Source organism: Gymnoscopelus braueri (assembly GCF_963280865.1).
Source record: "Gymnoscopelus braueri genome assembly, chromosome: 21".
Taxonomy (NCBI): Eukaryota; Metazoa; Chordata; class Actinopteri; order Myctophiformes; family Myctophidae; genus Gymnoscopelus; species Gymnoscopelus braueri.
In genome coordinates this window covers 24,836,545-24,859,458 of record NC_137623.1, presented here as the reverse complement: position 1 = coordinate 24,859,458, position 22,914 = coordinate 24,836,545, and the positions used below count along the sequence as shown (strand labels likewise).

The window sequence follows — 22,914 nt, the reverse complement described above, 5'->3', positions numbered from 1 at the left end:
ACATGTGTTTCACCCCTAGAACGCCCAGGTGGTGAAGGTTATTTTTTGTGCCCTTTCTATTAGCCATTAAATATGCAAAATGCTAATGAAAAAGGACAAAGCAACGAGGAGGTGACAACTCCCTTTAGGTATGTTCACCTGTGGTTAGCTGAGTGCGATGCATGTGTCCCCTGGTCCTGTAACCTGTTGCCACCAGTTAGTCCACTTAATAGTATGGACAGCAGCGCAAAGGTGCTTTAGTTTCACTGTGAACAAGGTTTGAAACTCTGCTTTGTGGACCAGCTAGGCAGTGGACTTGTGGTTCCCTGTTTTCATTGCTGGACGGATAAAACAATACACTGGATAAGAGAATCATGGATCCAGCCGCCTGTATCAGGTACGTTACACTTTAATTCTTTATAACCTGTAAACTGAATATTCCGCTTTCTGGCCACGCGGGTGTCAGCCAGGACTGTCTGTCACAGAAGCGTGCGTGCCGTGCGCACCGTGCGCAAAGATCTTTACGTATAAACTCATCATCCCTCGTATCCTGATCTGATTGATCGCTCGCCCCAAAACACCGTCGACTACCTGGTATTCCTAAACGTAATCTATGCCTAAATCTAACCTAATTCCTAAACGTAACCTTAGTAAAACTATGCCTTATTAACTAAAAACTTATTTTTGGACCTTATCCTCAGTAAAAAAAAATACAAGAACTGCTGGAGCGGTCCTTGAAAAAAAATATGGGTGAGCGTGTTTTGGGGCGAGTCTTCCGGTTACATCCTGAAGTTGTAGCAAGTATGAAATCTTGGCGCAGATTACTGCAGTGCTTTCCCAGCTTTAAAATCTATCTGGCGCTGCTATTTTTCAGTTTGGTCACGACATGACACGGTATGTATGTAGGTGTCGGTGTGTAGGCTGACTAGTGTCTCTAGGCAACAATTTCCCCAGGGTGGCTCCACAAGACAAACCAGTTCTATTCTCCAGTTTGTTGTCTTCCACTGCGTTGAAGCTGAGCAATCTTTGTCAAACGCATACAGGGCACAGACACTATTTATTTATTCATTTTATCACGTAGTTTCTGTTTTCTCTCCATTAAGGCCGCACTGCATATATTTGAATCTTATGTTGAATATTGGAGATGTTTTATAAATCTTCAGTGTCTGTCATCATGGTGATGAACATGGATCAACATGCACGTTCACTAAAATCAGCCATTTTTTTTGGTCTTTAACTGAAACAGTGCAGAAGCCCAGGTGGACCAGGTATCCAACATGGCCAGTGATGAGGTCACAGATGAGACAGCATCCACGGGGGAAATAAGGTGGAGCTCCTCTGAGGATAGTAGTGAGGTAAACTTCTCGTTTAACAAAGTTAGATCATCTTCTTATCTGGCAAACACAAATCCAGCACACTGGTCTGTTGTACTTGAAATGATATTGTGAAGTTTCTGTGCTTGACCTCAAGCAAAATGGGAGACTTATTTTTTTTGTTTGCAGCTTTTGGTCCATTCATTTGTCCCTGTCCTATGCGTCTCAAGAAATATTATGTGTGAAGTGTTCTCCTGATCTGACCTGACCTTTAAAAAGGATCACTAGTTGGACTCAAAACTTCACTCACCTGCGACCTGGACCACATGCATTTTCCCAGAACATTCACACTGATAGGTCTAGGGCTGCAACTATTGATTATCTTGTTTATTATTATTCTATCGATTCCTCATTCGAATAATCGAATGATGTTTTATTTTGGATGTTTTATTAAATTATAATCTGTTAAATTGATTAATTGTTGCACCCCCTAGGTAGGCCCTCAGATGTATTTGATTGCAAGCCATTCCAGACAGTGATGTTATGTCTTTGTATAATACATGTTGTTTAATGAAATCATAGTAGTGATTAACCTTACTGCCCTCTGGTGGAGTGTGTCTAAGAAGTTGAAATGTGAAATAATTTCATCACATACAGGTGGTATTGCTGTTGGCCCTCTGATGCAAAGCCCAAAGCTCAAGGGCTGCTGTTGTTTTTCAACTGCTCAAACACACTGCAGTTTCTTCATTATTACAGCCTACATTATCCACATTTAAGTCAACCACTTAAATGACTTGGTGTATGTTATAGACAACCATGGACGTGGTTGATTCAGTTAGTGTAAAATGTGACATTTGGATGACTTCACAAATGCTAATTGTCTCCTCTATGTTTTGTATGTCAGAACTCTGATTTTCAAGGGCTGTGCCTGGCAGCTCCCCAAGCCCCTCCCACTACCTACAAACAGAGATTTGAGGAGTTCAAGAAGTTATTCAAAGATCTTCCAGAGTCAGAGAGATTAATAGTGGGTGAGTATACGTAGAGTAACAGTCTCATGGTGTCGAGGTATTCTGGATAAATCAGGATGTTGAATGTCCGAGACACTTTTATATTTCTAAGATATTAGTTTAATAGTGATATCACACATTAAATAAAAAAAGGTTGGGGGTAAAATTGTTCTCAGATGAAAACAGGGATCAAACCATAGTTGTACATCAGAGAGGAGATGCTTGTTTCACAAGACTAAGCTGTATTAAAAACTATAAATACCAGGCCTGTGCCATGGCTTCTTGACCCTATGATATTCAGATAGAACATATCATAAGGCCAAGGATGCCTCAATGACATATTTGTGTCTCTTCACCTGAGGCTAATCATTCAATACTGGTGTCTGGGAAGTTGGCAAGCAGTTCTTGGGTTAAGTTTAATTCATCATTTGACCGTGTCAATCAGCGAAAATAACAGATTTTCAGCTGACATTTTTAACGCATCAGTTGAATAATCAGTTATTTTTGGAGATCGACATGGTTGTTGAAAGGAGGAGAAGTAATTAGGGATTGTTAACCACATAATAACCCCAGTTTGATTCCTGCCAAATCACCTAAATTGATTAGTTGATAAAATCCTTGACTATTAGTCAACTATGTCTTTACTCAAAGGCAGTCGTAGGCAGTGTAAGTAAAGCATGGTTCAGATGCCTCATTAGTCTTTCTGTATTGCCCTCTTTTGACATTAAAACGCATCAAGTAAAGGGTCATCCACTTTTCTCCCCTGTCCTACGTGTTATCTTCAGAATACCCATGTGCCTTACAGCGAGAAATCCTCCTACAGGGACGTCTCTACCTCTCAGAGAACTGTCTCTGCTTCTACAGCAATGTATTCCGGGGAACGAAGGTAACTTGGGAAACGGGGCTCTGAAATTGCAACAATTGGAGGGGAACGCACATCATAGGACCTCCCCTCCCTTGGTGATAGCCATGAAGTCAGACAACTCATGTAAAGTCATTTGTATGAAATTTGTTACATTTTCATATAACTCACGTCATCTGTGCTGTACTTTATTTTAACTATCCCGGACAGACTTGATAATGGCGTGATACTGAAGTCTGGATGCAGGCAACACAATTTCCTATACACCATTTCTAGAAACGGTACTAAATGAAAGCACACTAACCAGCTGAAAACAGAGGCTTCTACCGTCGTCAATGTATTAAGCTGGCAGCAATTCAAATAACTGTACTGCCCGAGCAACAAGCTGTTACCATAGAATTTAGATTGACATGTTGTCAGCTGGTTAGTGTTCTTATATTCGTGCTGCTGGCTGTTTTTAGAAATCATGTATAGGAAATTGTACTGGCTGCACCCACATGTTAGTATCGCACTACTATATTATTTAGATACTTAAGTCTTTCCGGGCTAAATTGAAATGCAGTTTTTGACAGTCTCAGGTAATAAGCCAGTGTATTCTGTTGCAACATAACCTTTGACCCCTGTGCTTTGTGGTCCTGTAGATTACATTAACTCTGAAAGACATCACAGCCATGAGCAGAGTAAAAACAGCAAGGCTGATTCCTAATGCCATCCAGATCTGCACAAGCACAGAGAAGGTATCACATTTACCATTTCTCTACAACAATCTTGCTTAAAGGAGCACACCCATTTTCAACCTTATCTTCATATGCAGTAATTGGTCCGACTCCTCACTAAAGCTCATTATAAGATGGCACAATTTCCGTGTACTCACTCTGTCTCATTGGTTGGCTATGGACAGTTCGGAAACCTGCCTAGTGACTACCAACCAATGACATCATCGATGGGGATTTGAAGCTAACAGAAACTACAGCCTTTCTCTTCCTGTAAGATTAGCATGCTGACTAAAAAACCTGGTAGGCAGGTTGTCCACAGCCCTCCTCTGAGACACAGACTGAATAGACAGAAAAATGTGTGAGGACCAATTATATGAAGATAGGTTGAAAATGGGTGAAGTGGTCCTTTAATAAACAAAGCCTGCAATCAATTACTGTCTTTTTCACAACGTTGCATTTTCACCCTCAGCTGTTCTTCACTTCATTCTCGGCAAGGGAGAAAAGCTACCAGGGTATTTTCCGCATGTGGCAAAATACACTAATGGATAAGGTAAAGCCCTGCTCAGCTCCAAGCCTCCCCACCCTCAGCTCTTTAAATTGCAAAGTGGCCACTATCAGTCAGAAACACATTCTATAGGTTCAATGTTAAGTTGTAGAAGTTAGTAACTGCATGTCTCAGTTATATGACTAGGAACAAATCTCCATACATTTTGCACACACAGTAACACGTGATCCACTAACTCATAATGACTTTACTGCTGCCATTTGCCGGAATCACAATAATGTTTGTATGTTGTTCTGAGGTTTTAAAATGACTGACTGATAGACAAACATTGCTGTCTGTCTGAATAAGCTCTCCCCCAGTGCACAAGCCAGGTCCATGGCTTTACCCTGTCGCACAGCAGCACTTATCTCATCGGTCCAGAGTACAATAACGGTGTCATCCATTGGGTTTATTCTATTTCGCTATTGAAAGTAGGCCAAAGTTTAGCACTTAGTGACAGGATTGTCTTCAAATGATCTATTGCTTATTCTTCCAAATGATGCATAGGCTACTCATGTTCCCAATGTATCCTATTCCCAATGTATGCTCTATATAATTTGAATGACTCTATTTGCATACTCATGTTCCCAATGTATACCATTTGAATGACTCGATTTGGCCTAAGCCTACTGATAACGTTCTCTTCGCATACTGTGCTACCTGGCTGCAGTGGTGGAAGAAGTACTCAGATATTTTACTTAAGTAAAAGTAGCAAGACCACAATATAAAAATACTGTTATAAGTAAAAGGCCACGTGTTCAAAATGTTACTTGAGTAAAAGTACAAAACTATTGGCATCAAAATATACTTAAAGTACCAAAAGTAAAACTAAAATGTTTGAAAATAGCAGATCTGGCGCGTTGTGAGCTTGTGGATCGGCTATTTTCTAATAACCTAGGTATAAAATAGGGCTAAAGTGGTTAATGTATGTTTTAGAATATAATATTTTATATCTGCAAAGTAACTAGTAACTAAAGTTTTCAAATAATTGTAGTGGAGTAAAAGTACAATATTTGTCTCTGAGATGTAGTGGCGTAGAAGAAATTGGAAATATTCAAGTAAAGTACAAATACCTCAAAATTGTACTTGTACAATTAAATACTGAGTAAATATACTGAGTTACTTTACACCACTGCTGCTACCTCTGGGGCTGAGACTCTCTCGGGGTCTGAACTGAACTTGAAGCACAAACAGCTCAATGAAAACACTATTGTCAAAGGTTCATTGACCTCACCACCAGGTGTGGCTACGGCGGGGCTCATTTGCATACAGAGCGCTACCTGCTCCTCCGACCGAGAACAGCTCTGCTTCCAGCGGCTGGATTTACATTGAAACTTTAACCTGATCACTGCTGCGGTGTTGTCAGTCAACTCAAAACAAAACAAGACTAATCGGAACTCTCTTTAAATAAGCAGACAGGCTTTTTTATTTTCATATTTCGGTATAGAAACTGGGGGGCGCGTCATTTTCCTACAGTAATTGTCGGGACGGGTACAAGCGTTGCCATGTCCGCTTATTATAAGCGACGTTGGGCTTGTTTTTCTGGTAAGTTGCTTGTAAATATTGGTGCTTGCGTTTTTTGGGGGGCTTGTTTCTAAAGTTCACTTGCTTATTTGGGCTTGTTTGCGTAATGTTGTTTAACCAGTGGTTCAACATTTTCAAGTCAAGGACCCCCAAATTAATATTTATTTGTCTGCGGACCCCCATCTGAATACATTTTAATGCCAGGGACCCCATACAAGATTTGTGTTGTTAAAATGTTTTCTAACTAGTGCATCGTGACGCGTTGTGAGCTTGTTGGTCGGCTATTTTCAAATAGTCAATGTATTATGTTTAAAAGCAAGGGCGAAGCGAAGGGCTCGCTTCTTTTGGGCTTGTTTTCATAGACCTCGTTGCTTGTTTCTGTCACGAAACCTGGCAACACTGTCGGGTACTTCCTGAACGCACGGATCACAGTCCATAAAGCTACCTGTTAAATGTACTTGATAGAGAGACACACACGTCCACGGTTAAGGTCTGGTATTCTCTTGTTTTAATGTTATAAACAGTGGTGGAAAGTAACTACTTAAGTACTTTTTATACATTTGAAAACTGCATAATGAGTACTTTCTACTTTTGGTTAAAGTACATTTTGATACCAATACTTTTTGTACTTTTACTCAGTACATTTTGAATTCCTGACTTCTTGTACTACTTGTAATATCTACATTGCAGTATCGATAGTTTTACTTAAGTAATACATTTTTGTACTTTTCCCACCACTGTCCATCTGGTTTTGAAATAATTCTTGCAGCATTTTTTTTTGCATCTATGCTCATGCTGGTTATATTCAGCTGTTTGTTGGTTACAAGTTCATGTTATAGATACGGTTTCCCAGGGATATGATAGGCTGACAGATGCTAGGTTTGATGTTTACTTGGTATCCTAGTAACTAGCACTTAATTGTTTTCTGTGCACTCTAATTACATGACCATTTAGCCTGGAGTTTGTTGACTATAGGCCAGGGTTCATGTTTTGCTCTGCTTGCTCTTAGCAGGTTGCTCTCTGGATATGGGCTTATGCTAAATTCCATAATTTGACTTATAGACCACCATTGTAACCTTTTCAATTTCTCCTAAATTATTCTAGTGTGTAGGCATATTGTTCCTTCTTTTTACTCTTTGTGCATTGAAATCTTGGAAATGCAAACTTAATTACATTGCGTTGCACCTGCAATGACAGTAAAGAATTTGAATTGACTTGAATGGAAATAAAAGGATTTGGGCCTAATAGTGGATACATCATTGCGTTTTGATAAAATGGTGTCATAGAGATCGAGATGGGTCTGTTATTATTTAATTTGTATTATGAATTGTGTATTTATTACATTTCCTTGAAACTACGAAATGTGAAATAGTCTTTGCAGACAATGATTACCCTATGCTTACATGCAGTGCACTGGTCTATCAAGTTTGTTGTGAAGACAGTACTGGGTATTATCTCATCTGTTGAAGTATGTCTTCGTATCTGGAGAAGTATGTATGGATTGCATGCGTGGGAAACGTAAGGACATATCTTTGTGTTATTGTAATACCTTTCTCTCTCCCTTTAGCCTCTGACTAGCTTGGAGCTTTGGCAGATGGTTAAACAGCACTATGGCAATGACCTGGGCCTAAGCCATGAAGAGATGGAAAGCTTATTGGCATCAGCAGAATCATCCACGCAGACCAGGTGAGTGAGTATTCTTGTAGCCTGGACATGCGAGAACACATGAATACCAACAGAACACACACGTGACCAACCACACATTGATGTCTTGTGTGACTGTAGCTCGACTATGAGGCCCAGTCTGGAGGACGGCCTGGGGCGGTTGGAGCGGACTTCCTCCCACCGTCAACCTGGTTTAGAGCAGCAGGGACCACTGGATTCCTCCACACCTCAGGGAGAGGACATGCCATCTCCCATTGGCTCACAGAGCACGAACGCTAACAATATGGTATGACAAATAATGTAGAGAAATGTACTAGGGTCAAACGGAGTTGTTTTTGAGTGTATGTGTCTCATTTTGTGACGTGACTCATTTTGGCATTTTGTGCACATATGCATGTGTATGTTGGTCCTCCATCAGGATGACTCCTCTCGCAGCCCTGCTCCCTCGCTTCACCGGTTTGCCGCAGAGCGGGTGTCCAAGCGCTCTTCTCTGTCTCTAGACCTCAACGCCAACTTGGATGCCGTCTCTGAACACAGTGCTTCTGAGAGTGCAGAGGAGGGTAATAATTATACCATCATTTTGCAACATAATGTTTTGTGGACAGATTATCTTTTGTGTGTGAGATTTTATTTATTTATTTTCTCCCACTGCCTTCTGTGTTCCTAGTGGAGGAGCGAGTGAGTCTCTCCCAGGAGCAGGGCAGACTCTACCTGAACAAAGTCTTCCACATCAGTGCAGAGAAGATGTTTGAGCTGCTCTTCACAGACTCTCACTTCATACGCAGGTTCATGAATGTCAGGAAGATCACCAGTAAGTCTTGCTGATCCTCTCTGTTGTCATTCCCAACTCACCAAAGTCGACACCCAATTGCCAAACCTGTTGATTGCCAATTGCTAGAGCTTTGGAAATCGTATTACGTATACTATTGTAGGTTCATAATTTTTCTATGTACTTATCAGATGCAACCTTTAATCCATGGCAAAGAGAGGCATCTGGAAACATGAAGAGGAGTCTTAATTACACTATAACGATCAGCAATCCTCTGATTGGGAAGTACTCCACAGCTACTGAAAACCAGGTGTGGTTACATCACTGTGAATATGGCATCTCTAGTTAAATGGTCAATACAGGTGTTTGAGTGTGTTAATACATTTGTGGCTCTATGTATATTTAAACTCCATCTATTGTCAGACCTTGTTCAAAGAGTCCAGGGAGGGTCAGTATTACCTTGTGGATGCTGAGGTGTACACCCATGATGTTCCCTACCACGACTACTTCTACACTCAAAATCGCTACTGCATCGTACGCAACTCGAAGCGCAAGTGTCGACTCAGGTAACGCAATGCTTTGGATGTATTTGTATTCAGTTCTGTCTTGGCAAATTGTGTTGTGCATTATTAAGTTGATGGAATTAAAACAGAAGCTTTTCTTGTGCTGCTGTTAGGGTCTATACAGATGTGAAGTACAAGAAACAGCCATGGGGTCTGATCAAGTCCTTTATCACTAAGAACTCTTGGAGTGGCCTAGAGGATTATTTTAGGCACCTGGGTGAGTAACAAGCTTTGTTCCAATGTTTTAGCAATTATTTGTCGTCTTGCTTCCGCTAGTGGCTCTGCCAACGAGGAGATTGTTGAATATAATGGACAGCATTTCCCACCTCAGCTCAGAGCACTTCCTATTGTCTATATATGAGTAGAGCATGCTCGCAACTTTGATCCATCATGACGATTTTGTAGGGTTTCCTTGCTGTTCAATTATTCATTAAATAGATGTAAGAAAAAAAGCCCTGTGTTGTGAAATGTGTGCCTGCTAGTGAGGTCTTTGGGACCTTGAAAGCAAATAGTCTTCTTCCCCATATGACTCTGGCCTTTTATCTGACTGTCTGACTCTCATGCCTCATGGCCTTGTAATGCAAGGGTACTGACTCCGTGCCACCTGTCCTTGTGATGGCCATGATACTGACTCTGTGCCCCCTGTGCATGTGATGCTATGGTAACAGAATCTGAACTACTGGAGGAGGAAGCAGAGATGACCCAAGGGGCCGGAGACTCTGGGAAGATGGGCGGGCTGCGGAGGAGGAGGCGGACTTACAGCAGGACGATGCAGGAGCACATGAAGCCCGCGAAGCAGTATGGGCCGGACTCGGAACAACTCAGAGAGGCAAACATTGGTACAGTGGTGATTTAATGCTTCTCTGTTTACATGTACATCTGCAGTCGGATGCAACAGGCGATTCCATCCTCAAATGCCATAGTTAAGTACAAGGATGGGCAACCTTACCGGACTTGAGATCTACTTATCCATTTCCAAGGCAGTCAATATGATTGGATGTTCTTGTCTGTGTTTTCAAATTTCTCCGTGATCGAACAAAATGCCACTCGAGATTGACCGGTCGATCTTAATGGCATGATTACCAACCCCTGGTCTAGTCTTAATAGATAACTTGTACATCACATGGTTTGTAGAAATAAGCGTCACATTATTGCAAATGGTGAATGTATTATTTTAGAACAAAACTGGAAATGTAACAATTTGGTTTCCTTTCCATACACTCATTTAGCAAAAAGGTGTTTGCATTCAACTGACCGGAATGTCAAATCCAAGAGGCTGATTGAAACTAAAATTAAATGAATAAAGTGTTCATGACTATCATTGTGCAATCCATCCTTAACGGAACCGATTCGGTCTTTTTTTTGTTACAGGCCCTATAGAAATGAAAGGCCCATGCAAGTGGAGCATCACTACCATAGTGGCTGGGATGAGTGTCATGTAAGTCAACAGCCTGCTAATGTCAGTTGTGATTTATTTTTTGCACGTTTTAATGTTAATTAGAAAATATTGCACATAATAATTACAATAATAAACAAATAGCAGCATACTGACAATTTTACAAGTTCTGTTTATGGCCATAGTTTCATACTTTCTGGATTTAAAGGACAACTTAGTTTTTTTTACAACAAAGGTTTATGTTTTAGATTGTAATTAAAGTAAATAAAAGATGAGTGTTAAATCTTTTTTACAGTGGGCGGGGGCATTCTGTCCGGTGGCTAAATATGTATTTTTTTACACAATAACCCAGCGTTTTCTTTATTATTTACAGTAGCTCTTCTAGCCCCCAATAACTCACATCTGGCCATCAAAGACCACAGGACCTTTTTTTATTGTGTAAAAAAGGCATATTTAGCCACTGGACAGAATGCCCCCACCCACTGTAAAAAACATCGGGGACATTGCTAAAACTATAGAACTCATCTTTTATTTACTTTAATTACAAGCTAAAATATAAACCTTGGTTGTAAAAAAACAAAGTTGTCCTTTAAAATCCAAATCTAAAGTTTTTAGGTATTTTTAGTTTTTAAAGCAGAGTGCACACAATGGTCAAGTTTGCTGTGCTTTTCTTCAGTTCATTTTCGTAGCCAGCCTGTTGGTAGCCACTACCAGCTCTATCCCCATTTGTGTGCATGCAAGTGTGTATTTAAACCCAGTGCTTCCTCTCCTTTTTCCCCACAGCCTGCTGATTCTGACATTGCTTAACCTGGGTTTATTCTTCAAGCTCGGGGCGATGGAAGACGTGGCTCACCGCATGTACCTGAGCACCAAGCACCGACTGAGGGAGAAGCATGAGGCTAGGTCAGATTATCTCACTGCCGCTTACATTGACATCGGAATCTGAATAGGTTTCAATGAAAAGAAATGTGCCGTCATAACAATACTGCCCCACATAATCACTAATGCTCATTGTAAGATGGCACAATGTCTGTCTACTCTGCGTCTCATTGGTGGGCTATGGATAGTTCAGAAACCTGCCTACCAATGACATCATTGATGGGGATTCCAAGCTAGTAGAAAATACAGCCTTTCTCTTCTGGAAAGTTAGCATGCTGAAATAGAAGCCACTGTTCTTGCATTGCAAATAAAAGTTTGAAATTACCTAACCTAACTACCAATGATTTGGAGACCGATTTCTAACTGTCCACAGCCCACCTCTGAGACACAGAGCGAGTATCCACAAACCGTGCCATCTTATAATTTTAGTGAGGAGCAATTATATGAAGATGGGTTGAAAATGGATGAAGGGGTCCTTTAATCTCTGATTCCATCTTCTCTGCTGTAGAAAGACAAATATCTGATTCAGGTAGGTAATCATAGTCACCTGAGTGCAGGGATGAGCAGTGAGGCTGGTCTGTGGTATTTTAAACGGCATACTTATAATTAAGCTCTTGACTCAGATGTTGAAACGGCCACTTTGCAAGAGTGTGTATGTGGCTATTTAAGTGACTCTTGTATGTGACATAATCTCATATGACATTCCTTCATATCTCCCCTTCACTCTGTCCTGCACAGCCCTCGGTTAAATGCACTATATTCCTCTCTTACCTTTAAACACTAATTTCCTGTCTGTATGTAAATACCTCTCTTACCTTATTTATTACTATTATTATATTATGATATGTGATTATTTCACATGGACTACTAAGATATACATTGGAGACCTTTAACGGATACCTGTTAAGGAGAGACTGTACTTGCAGTATATTCACTCATAGACTGTTGGTGCTCTGTATTGTACATGTATTCATCCAGATACTCACTGTTGAAGGTCTGTTGACAGACCTTATCATGTTCACTGTTGATGGGCCGTAACTATATTAATGTGTATATATACTGTATATTCATTGTTAGACATTCATTCATATACTCATTTGTAGAATGTGCATTTTCATCCATATACCACTGTTGACCGACTACATTCATATATATTCATTGGCGATAGATGTAAATCCATCCATATAGTCCTTAATATAATCACTGTACATTTATATATATTCATATTGTACATGTTCACTCATTCATAGACCCTGTGCAGATATGTAGAGGCAGCATCTAAGCTCATGATTTAAGCTGTTATTTTTTCATTCTTATTTGTCTTAGTTTGGTTTTGACTCTTACCTGTATCTCCTTTGTTTAATTTGTATTGCTGTTGCTACTATGACACCTGAATTCCCCTCAGGGATCAATATCTTATGATCTTCATTCCATCTCTCCATCCATAGCCTAGCCTCAGAGTATGCGCAGAGAGAGCCCCCTGTACACAGGACCAGAGAGGAGACGCAACTATTAAAAGCTGTCCTCCAGGACTCCATTAACCTTTTAGAACAGGTAAGTCTGACACATCACTGTAAGATTAATTAAAATCATTAGTCCATACTGCTTTTCTAGATTTTATTTGGGACACTGTGATTTTTCGGACAAAGTGAAATAAGGCTCAAAGCTGTGTAGCCAAATTCTGCATTAATTTAACTCCTTACGGGTCAATTTCTACACGTTGATAGTTGAATTAACACTGGATTATGACCAGCAGGTTTTATTATCCAGCATATTCATACATATCAGACAATATAATTGTTCACTTTCCTGGGGTGCTGTCCAATTAGGAAATCGGCAGCTTCTTTTTGCTGAGTCATCTCTCATCCTTTTCCAACAGCTCCGAAGTTCTCTGGTGTTGCTGCAGGAGAACTTTGCAATGACCAACAGGACAGCAACACTGCAGTGACGGTACCCACCTGGTGACCGCTAGTGAACACCCGTCAGCCTTGTAACAGTGAAGGCTGCACCAATGAACTGCCTCTGAAGACATCTCTTATAGAACACCAAAGTCTGACATCACTGCCGCTAGAGGGCGCTATCCCCCTAGGGCACAGCGTTATTTTTTTGTATTGGGATTCCCATAGGTGAATCTTAGGGTGTCATATAAGTACTCTGTTCCAGAAATAAACAAATCACCCCGGCGATTTTACTCGCAAAGTACTAATTTATCCAAACAGTACTTCGTTTTTCTCTAGACACAGACGTTCTTAAATGTAACTCGATATCATAAACAAGTCACAACCTGACAATATCACTGGGACCCAGGGGTAGTGGGAGTGATGTCAGGACTTAGGTACTCTATACCCAGGGTTGTTGCCAAGGGGGTGTGCCCAGGCCTCTTGACAGACTGTGTTGCTAGTGGCTATGGGTCCCAGGGCATTTTGGTATGTGGTGGGGGGAGGTAAAAGTTGTCATCAACATGTGGAACGGTGGGTTTAATTTTCTGTGGGGACTTTGTGTTGCCAGCTCATTTTGCTGGCTTGTTCTTCACTCATCTTAAATGGTGGTGCTGGCTGCATCATTCCACCTCATTCGAATTCCCCTCAATTGTCAGTACTGCCTCCAAAGGATGTAGTGTACTGTAAACCTGTACCTGTAAGAGACTTTTTTTATTCTCATGAAAGTGTGCCATACCATAGATTTTTCATCAACTACTCAGAGTGTGTAGGTAGTATGGTAAAGACAAAATGACATGCAGCCATGAGAGTCACATTTTAATGTTTTAAATGCCTTTGTTTTATGAGTTTATTTTATTTTTTATTGTATTTACAATAACTTATGGAATAATTTGCCATGGGTTTTTGTCATGAATAATTCCTCACAGAATTCTTGACACAGAAATTGTTAGCTAGTATGCACAGTTTGCATGTCGATTTTTTTGCACCTTATTATATTTATACTGTTACCATCACCGTTGGGGCCTTTTTGTTTCCTTAAGATTGTTTATTCTGGACATTAGTTTGTAATGCATAGTAGCTTTCAATAAAGAGAGTCTTTTTGCAGCCTATTTTTGTGTGTTCTTTAATAAGATTATCTGAGACAAAGTACTGTAGGTCTATGGCTATACAGACCAATGCAGGGAATTTTATTAGTATCAATATCAACATAGTCTTGATCGAAGGCTATCCTAGATGTATTTTATCGAAGTATAAGTCAGACTCGATAACTGCCCCCCCCTCATCCTCGAACTGTCTATTGTACATATTTCTTGTTTTTCATATGATACCAGTAACCTGTAAGCTGATTATATGACGTTCTGCATAGTAGTGTATATTTGTCTGTTCTCTTAAATGTCATGATTTGAGTGCATCCATGGGGATCTTTTAAATAAGCCATTGTGCTTTTATGAGCGATCCAGTTTAGAGGACCTTGTATTGTGATTTGTACTTCCATGTACTGTTTCCATGTCTTTTCTAAATAAAGTATTCAATCAATCAATCAAACTTTTTGGCCAGAAGATAAAAATGTCCGCCAGAAATTGTCTTATTTACTCCACTGCGCCCTCTACAGATAGATCCAGATCTGTAGAGGGCGCAGTGGAGTTAATACAATAATAATAGCAAGAAGATCTGGCAAGAAGAATACAGCTTTCTTTAATACATCTATGGATGGATGGACTCGACTAGGATACTAAGGGTCAGGGTACTAAAGTATAATTCGTTCTGACGGCTCTCTCTCGGACAGGATACTTGCATTCATTTAATGACCGCCTCAACAGAAGCCAGTACTGTGTAGCTAGCGACTTCCGTGACACACAGAACACAACACAATGTAACGTCTTGAGAATCCCTGGTCTGGCGGAGTGATACTTGTGTAGTTGTGAATTCTGAAACATGATGCAGGTATGTTACGTTATTATGTTATTATTTATATTATATATTTATATTGTCTTCAGCGCTGGGAAGGAAGTTCCTCTCACTCACTGCTGACGAGCCACCATGTTTCACAAACTGATAGGCTACTTATATGGTCCGACTGGTATTTTAAGAGGCATTTGGCGTGTATTTATAAACATTTAATTATTTATTTATATGTCCAAGTAAAACAAAAAGTTGTATTGTATCTTATGTATGGACAATTTAAAAGTACAGCAGCCTACGTTAAATCTATACAGGCTTGTTTCCATCGTCTAAACCAGGTGTCATCAACAGGGGGTCGGATCTTTTTATTTACTTTAACCACTTGAACCCTTGCATCCCTATTTTGTGGAGAACTTTAGCCGAAAATAGCAGATCTTCAAGCTCACAATGCCTCTTGCTGCGTGGCGTTGTGAGCTTGTAGATTGGCTATTTTCGGCAAAAAGGTTTGGTGTAGACTCGGAGGTAGCGCTGGTCCATAGCGTTAGAACTTAGAGAAGTTCGAACTCCTTCTAACGCTATGGACCAGAGCTAGTGTAGAGGGGAAAAGGAGCAGACCAAGTACAGAGCTAGCCCTGAAACATGACTGTCATACCATGAAGGAAGCGTCATGTGAACCATGGCTAGTACAGAGCCAAAGGTTAAGTTTACTAAGTATGGTTTTAAGTGGTTAAATGTCTGAAATAAACAAAAAACATGAATTGACTTGACACAACACTCAATCAAGTGTATGAAACTAGCTACTGTATCTATGAAATCTATGAAAAAGTTGAATCTGCAACACAGTTTTATACAACATGTAGTGGGGGTCCCTGCTTCATCAATCTCTCAGCTAAGGGGTCCTTGGCCTGAAAAACGTTAAAGACCCCTGATGTAAACAAAACATTCAACATCTACAAGCAACAATACAACAAACAAAGTAACAGACAATCCAAAAAATACATATCTATGTGCAGTTTATGTTGTGTAGATAATGTCTATTCGTTCATCCGAGTGGAACTTGGTAGTAGACTGCACCACCGACACAAACTTGTTTTATCTCATAAATATATTTTCATTATTCATTCATGTCATTTACATTGCTTCGGACTGGACTGTGGAACATTGAGATAGAAATGCATACTACATGTGACCACAGCAGCAGATGATACGGTATTTGACTCCCCCATTTCTGTACACAGACTAGCCTTGGATCTAACCTTGATACAAGACTGTCGTATATTATGACCGATGATAGTCTTGATCCAAGGCTACCTTGGTTCAAGACTACCATAGATGTATTTTATCGAGTCTGACTTTTGCTTCATAGATGCAAAAGTCATCTATGATAGTCTTGATCCAAGACACACAATACACACTACACAGACCGTGCCAATTGGGCTGCCAGTCCCATCTGTCAACGTCAGTCTCATACAGTTACAGTATACATTAAGCTAGAAAAAAATAAATGGGTAGACACATGACTTATTGTGTGTTGTGACCCCCGCACTAGCCCGAATTCTGCTTTTGAACAATATCACTGTATTGGATGGATTGGTTGAAATACAATACATCACATAGATCTAATGAGAAACCCGTTTGGGTTCCCCGCTTCAGTTATATGGATCAAGTTCACAATGGAGAAATATTTAACTGAGCAAAAATATGAATCCCATTTAGCTCCCAGGCGGCCTTAATAAGTGGGACGGGACAACATCACTTCCTGGGGATGTTTAACCTCCTAAGAAATCTTAAGAGGGTCAAAAATGAGCCATGCTTGTTGTGGTGGTGGTTTGGATGTGTTTGGAAACAGCTCAGCTGGTATTTGCAATGGTCAGTCTGGCTAAAAGTGCTTCTTCAAAGCGGTTTTCTCACATGATGGACTCTGTCTCTACTCTCTAGGGATAAACCCTGTGCGCTCACATGCAGGGAGGCCTGCTGACTGATTAGCTGCAAGGCTGTCGGTCATGAAGAAGCGAGCTAAAAACCTGGTGGCGGAGGAAGAAGATCGCCTGTGCTGTTGTGAGTATGTGAACAGCCGTGGGGAGCGGAGCCACTTAGCAGCCTGCTTCTGCGACTGCGAGGACCTGGATGAGGCCTGCGACAGGTGAGAGGCATTTGACGTGACATCGTGCCTCATTGTTGAAGCACTATCCGATAATCAACTCGGCGTGCTGTAATAGATAGCACCTCTTTTCAGAGGATACTGTTCCACAACAGCCTCCAGCTCTTGTGTAGACTTTGTTTTCATTATGAGGAGGGGAAAAAAAGCTTCCTTTTCTTGTCACTGATGGGTAATGAAGAGATTTTAGGATTACTTCTGGACAATGTTGGGTAACAATATGTGTAGCTTATTTTTCTGTGTAATGAGAGAAACTGTTCGAGCGAAAATGCTCTGAAATGATTGGGTCCTAAATCCAATCAGACACATGTGGGTGCCCCAATACTACTTCATGTTTTCTTTCCTCTTTTCAGATGGCTAAAGAGGGAGTCGCAAAAGCCTGACTCCATGTCACGGCTGTCTGCCACAGTGTCAGACCGCGTTCGCATACCCTGGCTGTGGGGCGGAGCCCAAAAAGTGGACCTGTCCGTGATCCCGCCTCTTTTTCTGCTTCCTGTCCTGCTGCATGTGGCAGCCCTTCACGTCCTCCTTGGCGTGGCGGTCCTGACGGCCCTGCCGGTCCTAGTAGTGTGGTACTACTACGTTACCCACCGCAAGAAGGGACGGACGCGCTTCTTCCTCAGCCTGGCCCTCTTCTCGCTGGGCTACATGTACTATGTGTTCGTCACGGAGGTGTTTCCGTGCGGGGACGTGGGGCTGGTGCGGTTGGCGGTGGTGACCGCAGGGACAGTCCTCACCCTTTTGGCCCTCGCCCACACCAGGAAGGGACCGGGCGTCGTGCGGCCGAACCAGGGGAACATCCACAGCACAGTGACCTACCACAGCCCTTTGGCTGAGAGAGATCCCGCCTTCGACGGCACTAGGCAGGAGGTGGTAACCACGGTGAACAACCGCGGCGCGGGTTCGTCATCGGAGCAAGCGGGGGCGGAGGAGAAGGAGGGCGGCCCGAGGAACTGGTGCCCGGCATGCAGAATGGTGTGCCCCCCCAGAACGGGGCACTGTCGGATCTGTGGTGTCTGTGTGCAGCGTCTCGACCACCACTGTGTTTGGTGGGTTTTATTATTATCAATTTTTGTCATTTATTGGGGTGTCCCCCCCCATGCATTATTGTAGGCTGCATCACTTCCGCGCTTTTTCTCTAGAGTCGATCTCTATTTAGTAAATTCATAAATAAAAGGTAATTCAAGATTTACTGAACTGTCCCTTTAAGTGATTTGTAACTGTCCCTTTAAGTGATTTGTTCTTTTCACCTGCTACTGATCAGCAAAGATTTAGTCGATAGTTGTTTGTACCCCTTGGGTCGTAGATTTTATTAGTCTATGTACACGTGTGTGTGTGTGTGTACTCTATAATGATTATGTGTCTTCTCCGCCATTGCCAATGCAGGATAAACAGCTGTGTGGGGCAGGCCAATCACCGCAGCTTTCTGCTGATGCTCCTCCTCTTCCTGTTAACCTCACTGTATGGGATCTGCCTGGTGCTGCAAAGTGTGTGTCCCCAACAGAACCTCCTCACTGCCCTCTTCTACTGCCCTGGAGTGTACAACCAGTTCAGGTAATGTGAGTACACTCACAAGTACACACTCGCCACACGTACAAACAAAGTATCGGTACGCAAAAACGGACATCTGCTCAAGTGCCCAAAGAGCCGCTTTCTCAGTAATAGTGCACAGCAAAAGGAGAACATGAACAAAATAAATGACTGCGTGCACATTCAGAAGTCAGTTGTAACCCATGGAAATAGGCCATTGCATAGCCTTGTAGCAGGGGCAAAGAGTCAATTCACCTTCTGTTGTGAGGTTTTATTTAACTGAATTTTCTTCATTTACCTTTATTGACCCAGATAGAAAAAGCTGCCTAAATAAGAAAAAGAGGTTGCGTATCAACAATGGGTTTTCACAGTGGAGTGCTAGACCCAAAATCCAGTATACATATCAAAAATAGGAATTGAAAAAATCCCCAAAAGGTAGCACATCCAAAATGAACTCAATTGAGGACAAAGCACATTTCCACTACCTCTTGTGGCTCTTAATTCTCATGTCTGAAAATAGACCTAGCTCAGTCTGCTGAACAGACCGTTCTGTTAAATGAGTATAATGACAAAAATATGTGGGTATGTAATATGTGGTTTAATTATGAATACATTCATAATTCAATTCTGTGTATCTAATCAGTTTTTTCTGTTCCACCTGAAGAGGGATTGGATTAGCAGCATAATGCTGTTGTTCATCTCTATCCCTCAGAGAGCGTAAAGAGGATAAGTTAAATAGACTAAATGGAAGCCTCCCTATTGGTTTAAACGGTCCCATTGCTTAGGGATTAGGGGTTAAAAAAAGAAGAAAATGTGTGCATAGGCAATTTATATAGACGCCAGAACTTCAATTGTTTTGCTTGTTTTAGCTGTAAAGTATTAACAAGAGCTTGTAATTAAATAATAACTGCATTGGATCCATTTGGAACAGGGGTTTCCACCGATAGCGACAAAATGTATTAAAGTGTTAATATATTACATGTGGGTCCTATTGGTTTCTTCTACTGGAGTCATCTACTGTATAATTCACTTAGTATTGTGATTTGTTGTAGCATCAGGATGTTTGCTTTACACTCTGTGTGTGTGTGTGTGTGTGTGTGTCTTTGTATGTTCCAGCACTGCACTGTGCTTCACCTGTGCGTGGTACAGCAGTATGGTGACTGGTGGGCTGCTCCACCTGTTGGTGCTACAGGTCGTTAATGTCAGCTTCAACGTGACGGAGCGTGAGACCCGCATCGCCCTACGAGAGAAAACCGCCCGTCGTTCCTACTGGGGACTCGTTGTGGACACTGGGGTCCACTCACGAGGTTTCCGAGGCAACTGGGTGGAGTTCATGACTATGGGTGACAATTTGTACGTATCCTCCCCGAATGACAGTGGCCCTTCAAGCGATCCGACTAAAGTATGATTTGCAATGGCTACATTGTTTATGGCCACCGGATGGCAGCAGAGCTCCTTTTTTACTTCAGACTTGTGTCTCTGCCCATGACCTGCCAGGGAGCAAGAACACTGATATTTACCATGAATTTCATCTGCAGCAGACCTTTTGTTAGATGCTCCTGAACCAACTGATACTAGACGCATCCACTGCTATTAATGTCAATGAGTTACAACCCCTATGTCCTCTGTATATCTGTATCGCTTTCATATTGACCTCTCCCCACCCCCCCATCGCTGCTGCCATGCTCTACTTTCATCTGTCTCGGTCTGTCAACATCAATACGTCCCCTCACACTGGCTATTTTCTCTCAGACCTGAACATTCCCGTTCTCTCTCTTCTACTTCATTCTAGGCTTGCTGACTGACTCAGCAACTCAATGGGCCCTTTTCGAATGCATAGGAAAAACCAAGAACTAGCCCAAAGTAACAGTTACTGGTGCTAGATCCAGTCCTAGTTGCAGATCTGACGTCAAGGGAAACCTTAACGGTTGTAGTGACCAGGAAACACAGTTTACTTTGACCATCAGTAGCTTGAGTGACACAAGTGAAGTGTGTAACCAATCAATTAGTATGTTAAGTCCAAGGTACAAAAAAATCAACAAGATCTCTGCAGAACTGGACCCCAAGTTGGTGAATGGGAAAGGAAAATCCAAATCCTGTTTTCTAATACCAATAAAGTGCCAAAAGTCCCGTTGCAATCCAAAACGGGCCCCATGTTCCTTACAGCACTGTTCAAAACATTTCAAAAAGGTGTTGCCCATACATACAAAAGATTATTTTGCAGCTTTGTTTTTAATGGATAGTCAAATGGATGGATTTTTCATGGAGATTTCAACACGATTCATACCAAAGTATTTTTGCACAACACTGAACATTGCAGCATAAGATGATGCTCTCTTGAAATATATCAATTTATCTTCTGTGTTCTTGATAAAAATTGTGAAAAATAAATAAGTAAATCCAACTGCTTCCATTAACACGTACATGTTTTATTTCCCAACAAATGTGTAGAGATATGATTTAGAGAACACATCATGGCTCCAAGTGTGTGAGAAAGACCTAACGAGAGATACCATATGTACAGTATTTGTAGCACTTTTGTGATAAAATTGTGTCCCCTCCACAACTTTGCAAGGCATACTATGGGATTCGTGTGCTGTGCTTTTACATTGTAAAACCCTCAATGTTAATTTTAACAGAAAAATAAGAGAGTAAAAAATTGTCCCTTATGGGTGAATACATGTGCATTTTGCAATCAATTGCTAAAATAGCTGATCTACATGCTCACAATGTGAACTTGTAGATCTGTTATTTTAAATAAAATCAATTGGAACATTTTCGCCTGTCCAAAATAGGGAGGCCACTGCATGCCAGGGTTAAAGTAAGGGCTGTTCCCGGAGGCATTCCAGAGGAGAGGAGTGAAAATCAGGCAGAACTTCAGCTACTCTTCGTCTCAGTTTCTCCCTTCGCACTTCTCTCTCCCTCTCCTTGCGCAGCAGACCTGGAAACTGCCGCCAGGCCAGGAAACAGCCTCGCAACACCCGCCTGAGGTTCAGAGTTAGAGAGAAGACAGAATCCAGTGAGTTCTGAGTAAATACGTGTTGTGGGCAAAGCCATACCACTTATACAGTAGGTACAAAGAGAAGTCCAGCGCGCTTCAGCTAGTTGAAGGTAGAAGCGAGAGACTGTTTGACTCTGAGGAAGACGCAAGCCGAAACGTGCGTCACCCCTGCAAAATAATAAAATAATAAATATGTGCTGACCAATCGAGTGCTCCAGTATTTTATTTGGGTAATCTCTCCTGAAGTGCCAAGGTATTATTCTCTCCCATACCACTTATCTTGCAGGTAGTTAGTTGAAGGTGCTATGATGCTTGATTTATACTTGTATCGCACGCTGAAAATAGCATCTATAAGCCTGCAATGCAACACGAGCTTGTAGATCTGCTACCTTTGGTGCACGACACCAGCGCACAACTAAGTATAAATCAGGCTTTATGCCCAATTCACACCAGCAAGAGTCACCGCTAGGCCAAGTGGGGAGTGTCCGAGGTTATGAGCGACAGCTGTCACCGTGGGGCAACGTGTGAGTCTGCTGTCGAGGTGAAGTGTCGTAGCCTGGTAAACCCTCCCTCCGGAAATCTCATTTCTATTTGATTCCAGGAGTGAGTCTGGGCTGATCACCCATTCTGCAATATTGGCTGCAGGCTGAGTTGGGCGGAAGTAATACCGTTGACTGACAACCCCTTCAGCCAATGATATTTTTTCCCCTTCAGCCAATCAGCAGTTCACCAGTCTAATGTGACGCAACGGGACTTTTGAGACAGCCATGGCCAAAATGGGTTGCCTTATTCGGATACATGGGTGTCACTGCCCACCCCTACCGGTTCTCTAAATTTTTATTTTTAAATAGGCTTTGTCATGATTAATTGACCACATATATGAAGTTAAACAACTAAATTCTATCCAAACGATATATTATAAGTAAATTCCGTGCCTCAAAATAGAAGTTAGAGAGCTTTTTGAAGTAAAAAAATAGCGGAGATTATAGCGGACAAGAAAAAGATGGCTGCCGTTCGTGTTTTGGGCTCACTCGAACTCGCCACCTGATTGGCCAACGTAAGCTGTCAATCACAGAACAATGAGCGACGACGCTGATAGGCTCGGTTAGCTGGTAATTCCACTAGAAACCCCCACAAAGGGCTATCAGGCCAGACTCACTCCTGGA

General features: G+C 41.6%; 3 protein-coding genes across 4 annotated transcripts in view; 2 read left to right on the top strand and 1 right to left on the bottom strand.

The window, feature by feature from the left end:
* Nucleotides 1–23: 23 nt before the first annotated feature.
* gramd1c (GRAM domain containing 1c) lies at nt 24–14,264 on the top strand. Of its 2 annotated transcripts, none has more exons than XM_080418223.1 (18): nt 24–376; nt 1,226–1,334; nt 2,197–2,320; nt 3,085–3,185; nt 3,803–3,898; nt 4,347–4,427; nt 7,513–7,631; nt 7,731–7,896; nt 8,029–8,170; nt 8,278–8,421; nt 8,571–8,689; nt 8,803–8,945; nt 9,056–9,159; nt 9,611–9,781; nt 10,314–10,380; nt 11,122–11,241; nt 12,666–12,771; nt 13,097–14,264. In XM_080418223.1, the coding sequence occupies exons 1-18, from the start codon at nt 354–356 to the stop codon at nt 13,163–13,165; spliced, it is 2,004 nt and encodes a 667-aa protein (XP_080274349.1). In that variant the 5' UTR covers nt 24–353; the 3' UTR covers nt 13,166–14,264. The 2 variants fall into 2 exon arrangements, with proteins under 2 accessions (XP_080274349.1, XP_080274348.1); XM_080418222.1 differs by having other exon boundaries at nt 1,223–1,334.
* A 530-nt stretch (nt 14,265–14,794) lies between these two features.
* zdhhc23b (zDHHC palmitoyltransferase 23b) lies at nt 14,795–21,103 on the top strand. Its single transcript, XM_080418150.1, has 5 exons — nt 14,795–15,101; nt 16,998–17,202; nt 17,571–18,266; nt 18,604–18,771; nt 19,864–21,103. Exons 2-5 carry the CDS (start codon nt 17,063–17,065, stop codon nt 20,153–20,155), a joined length of 1,296 nt encoding a protein of 431 aa, XP_080274276.1. The 5' UTR covers nt 14,795–15,101; nt 16,998–17,062; the 3' UTR covers nt 20,156–21,103.
* Nucleotides 21,104–21,299: 196 nt separating this feature from the next.
* The window catches only part of ccdc191 (coiled-coil domain containing 191), a 23,981-nt gene continuing 22,366 nt past the window's right edge, over nt 21,300–22,914 (bottom strand). The window contains exon 18 of the mRNA XM_080417457.1: nt 21,300–21,732. Coding sequence (XP_080273583.1) covers nt 21,564–21,732 — 169 coding nt within the window. The 3' untranslated portion in view covers nt 21,300–21,563. The remainder of the gene's footprint in view (nt 21,733–22,914) is intronic.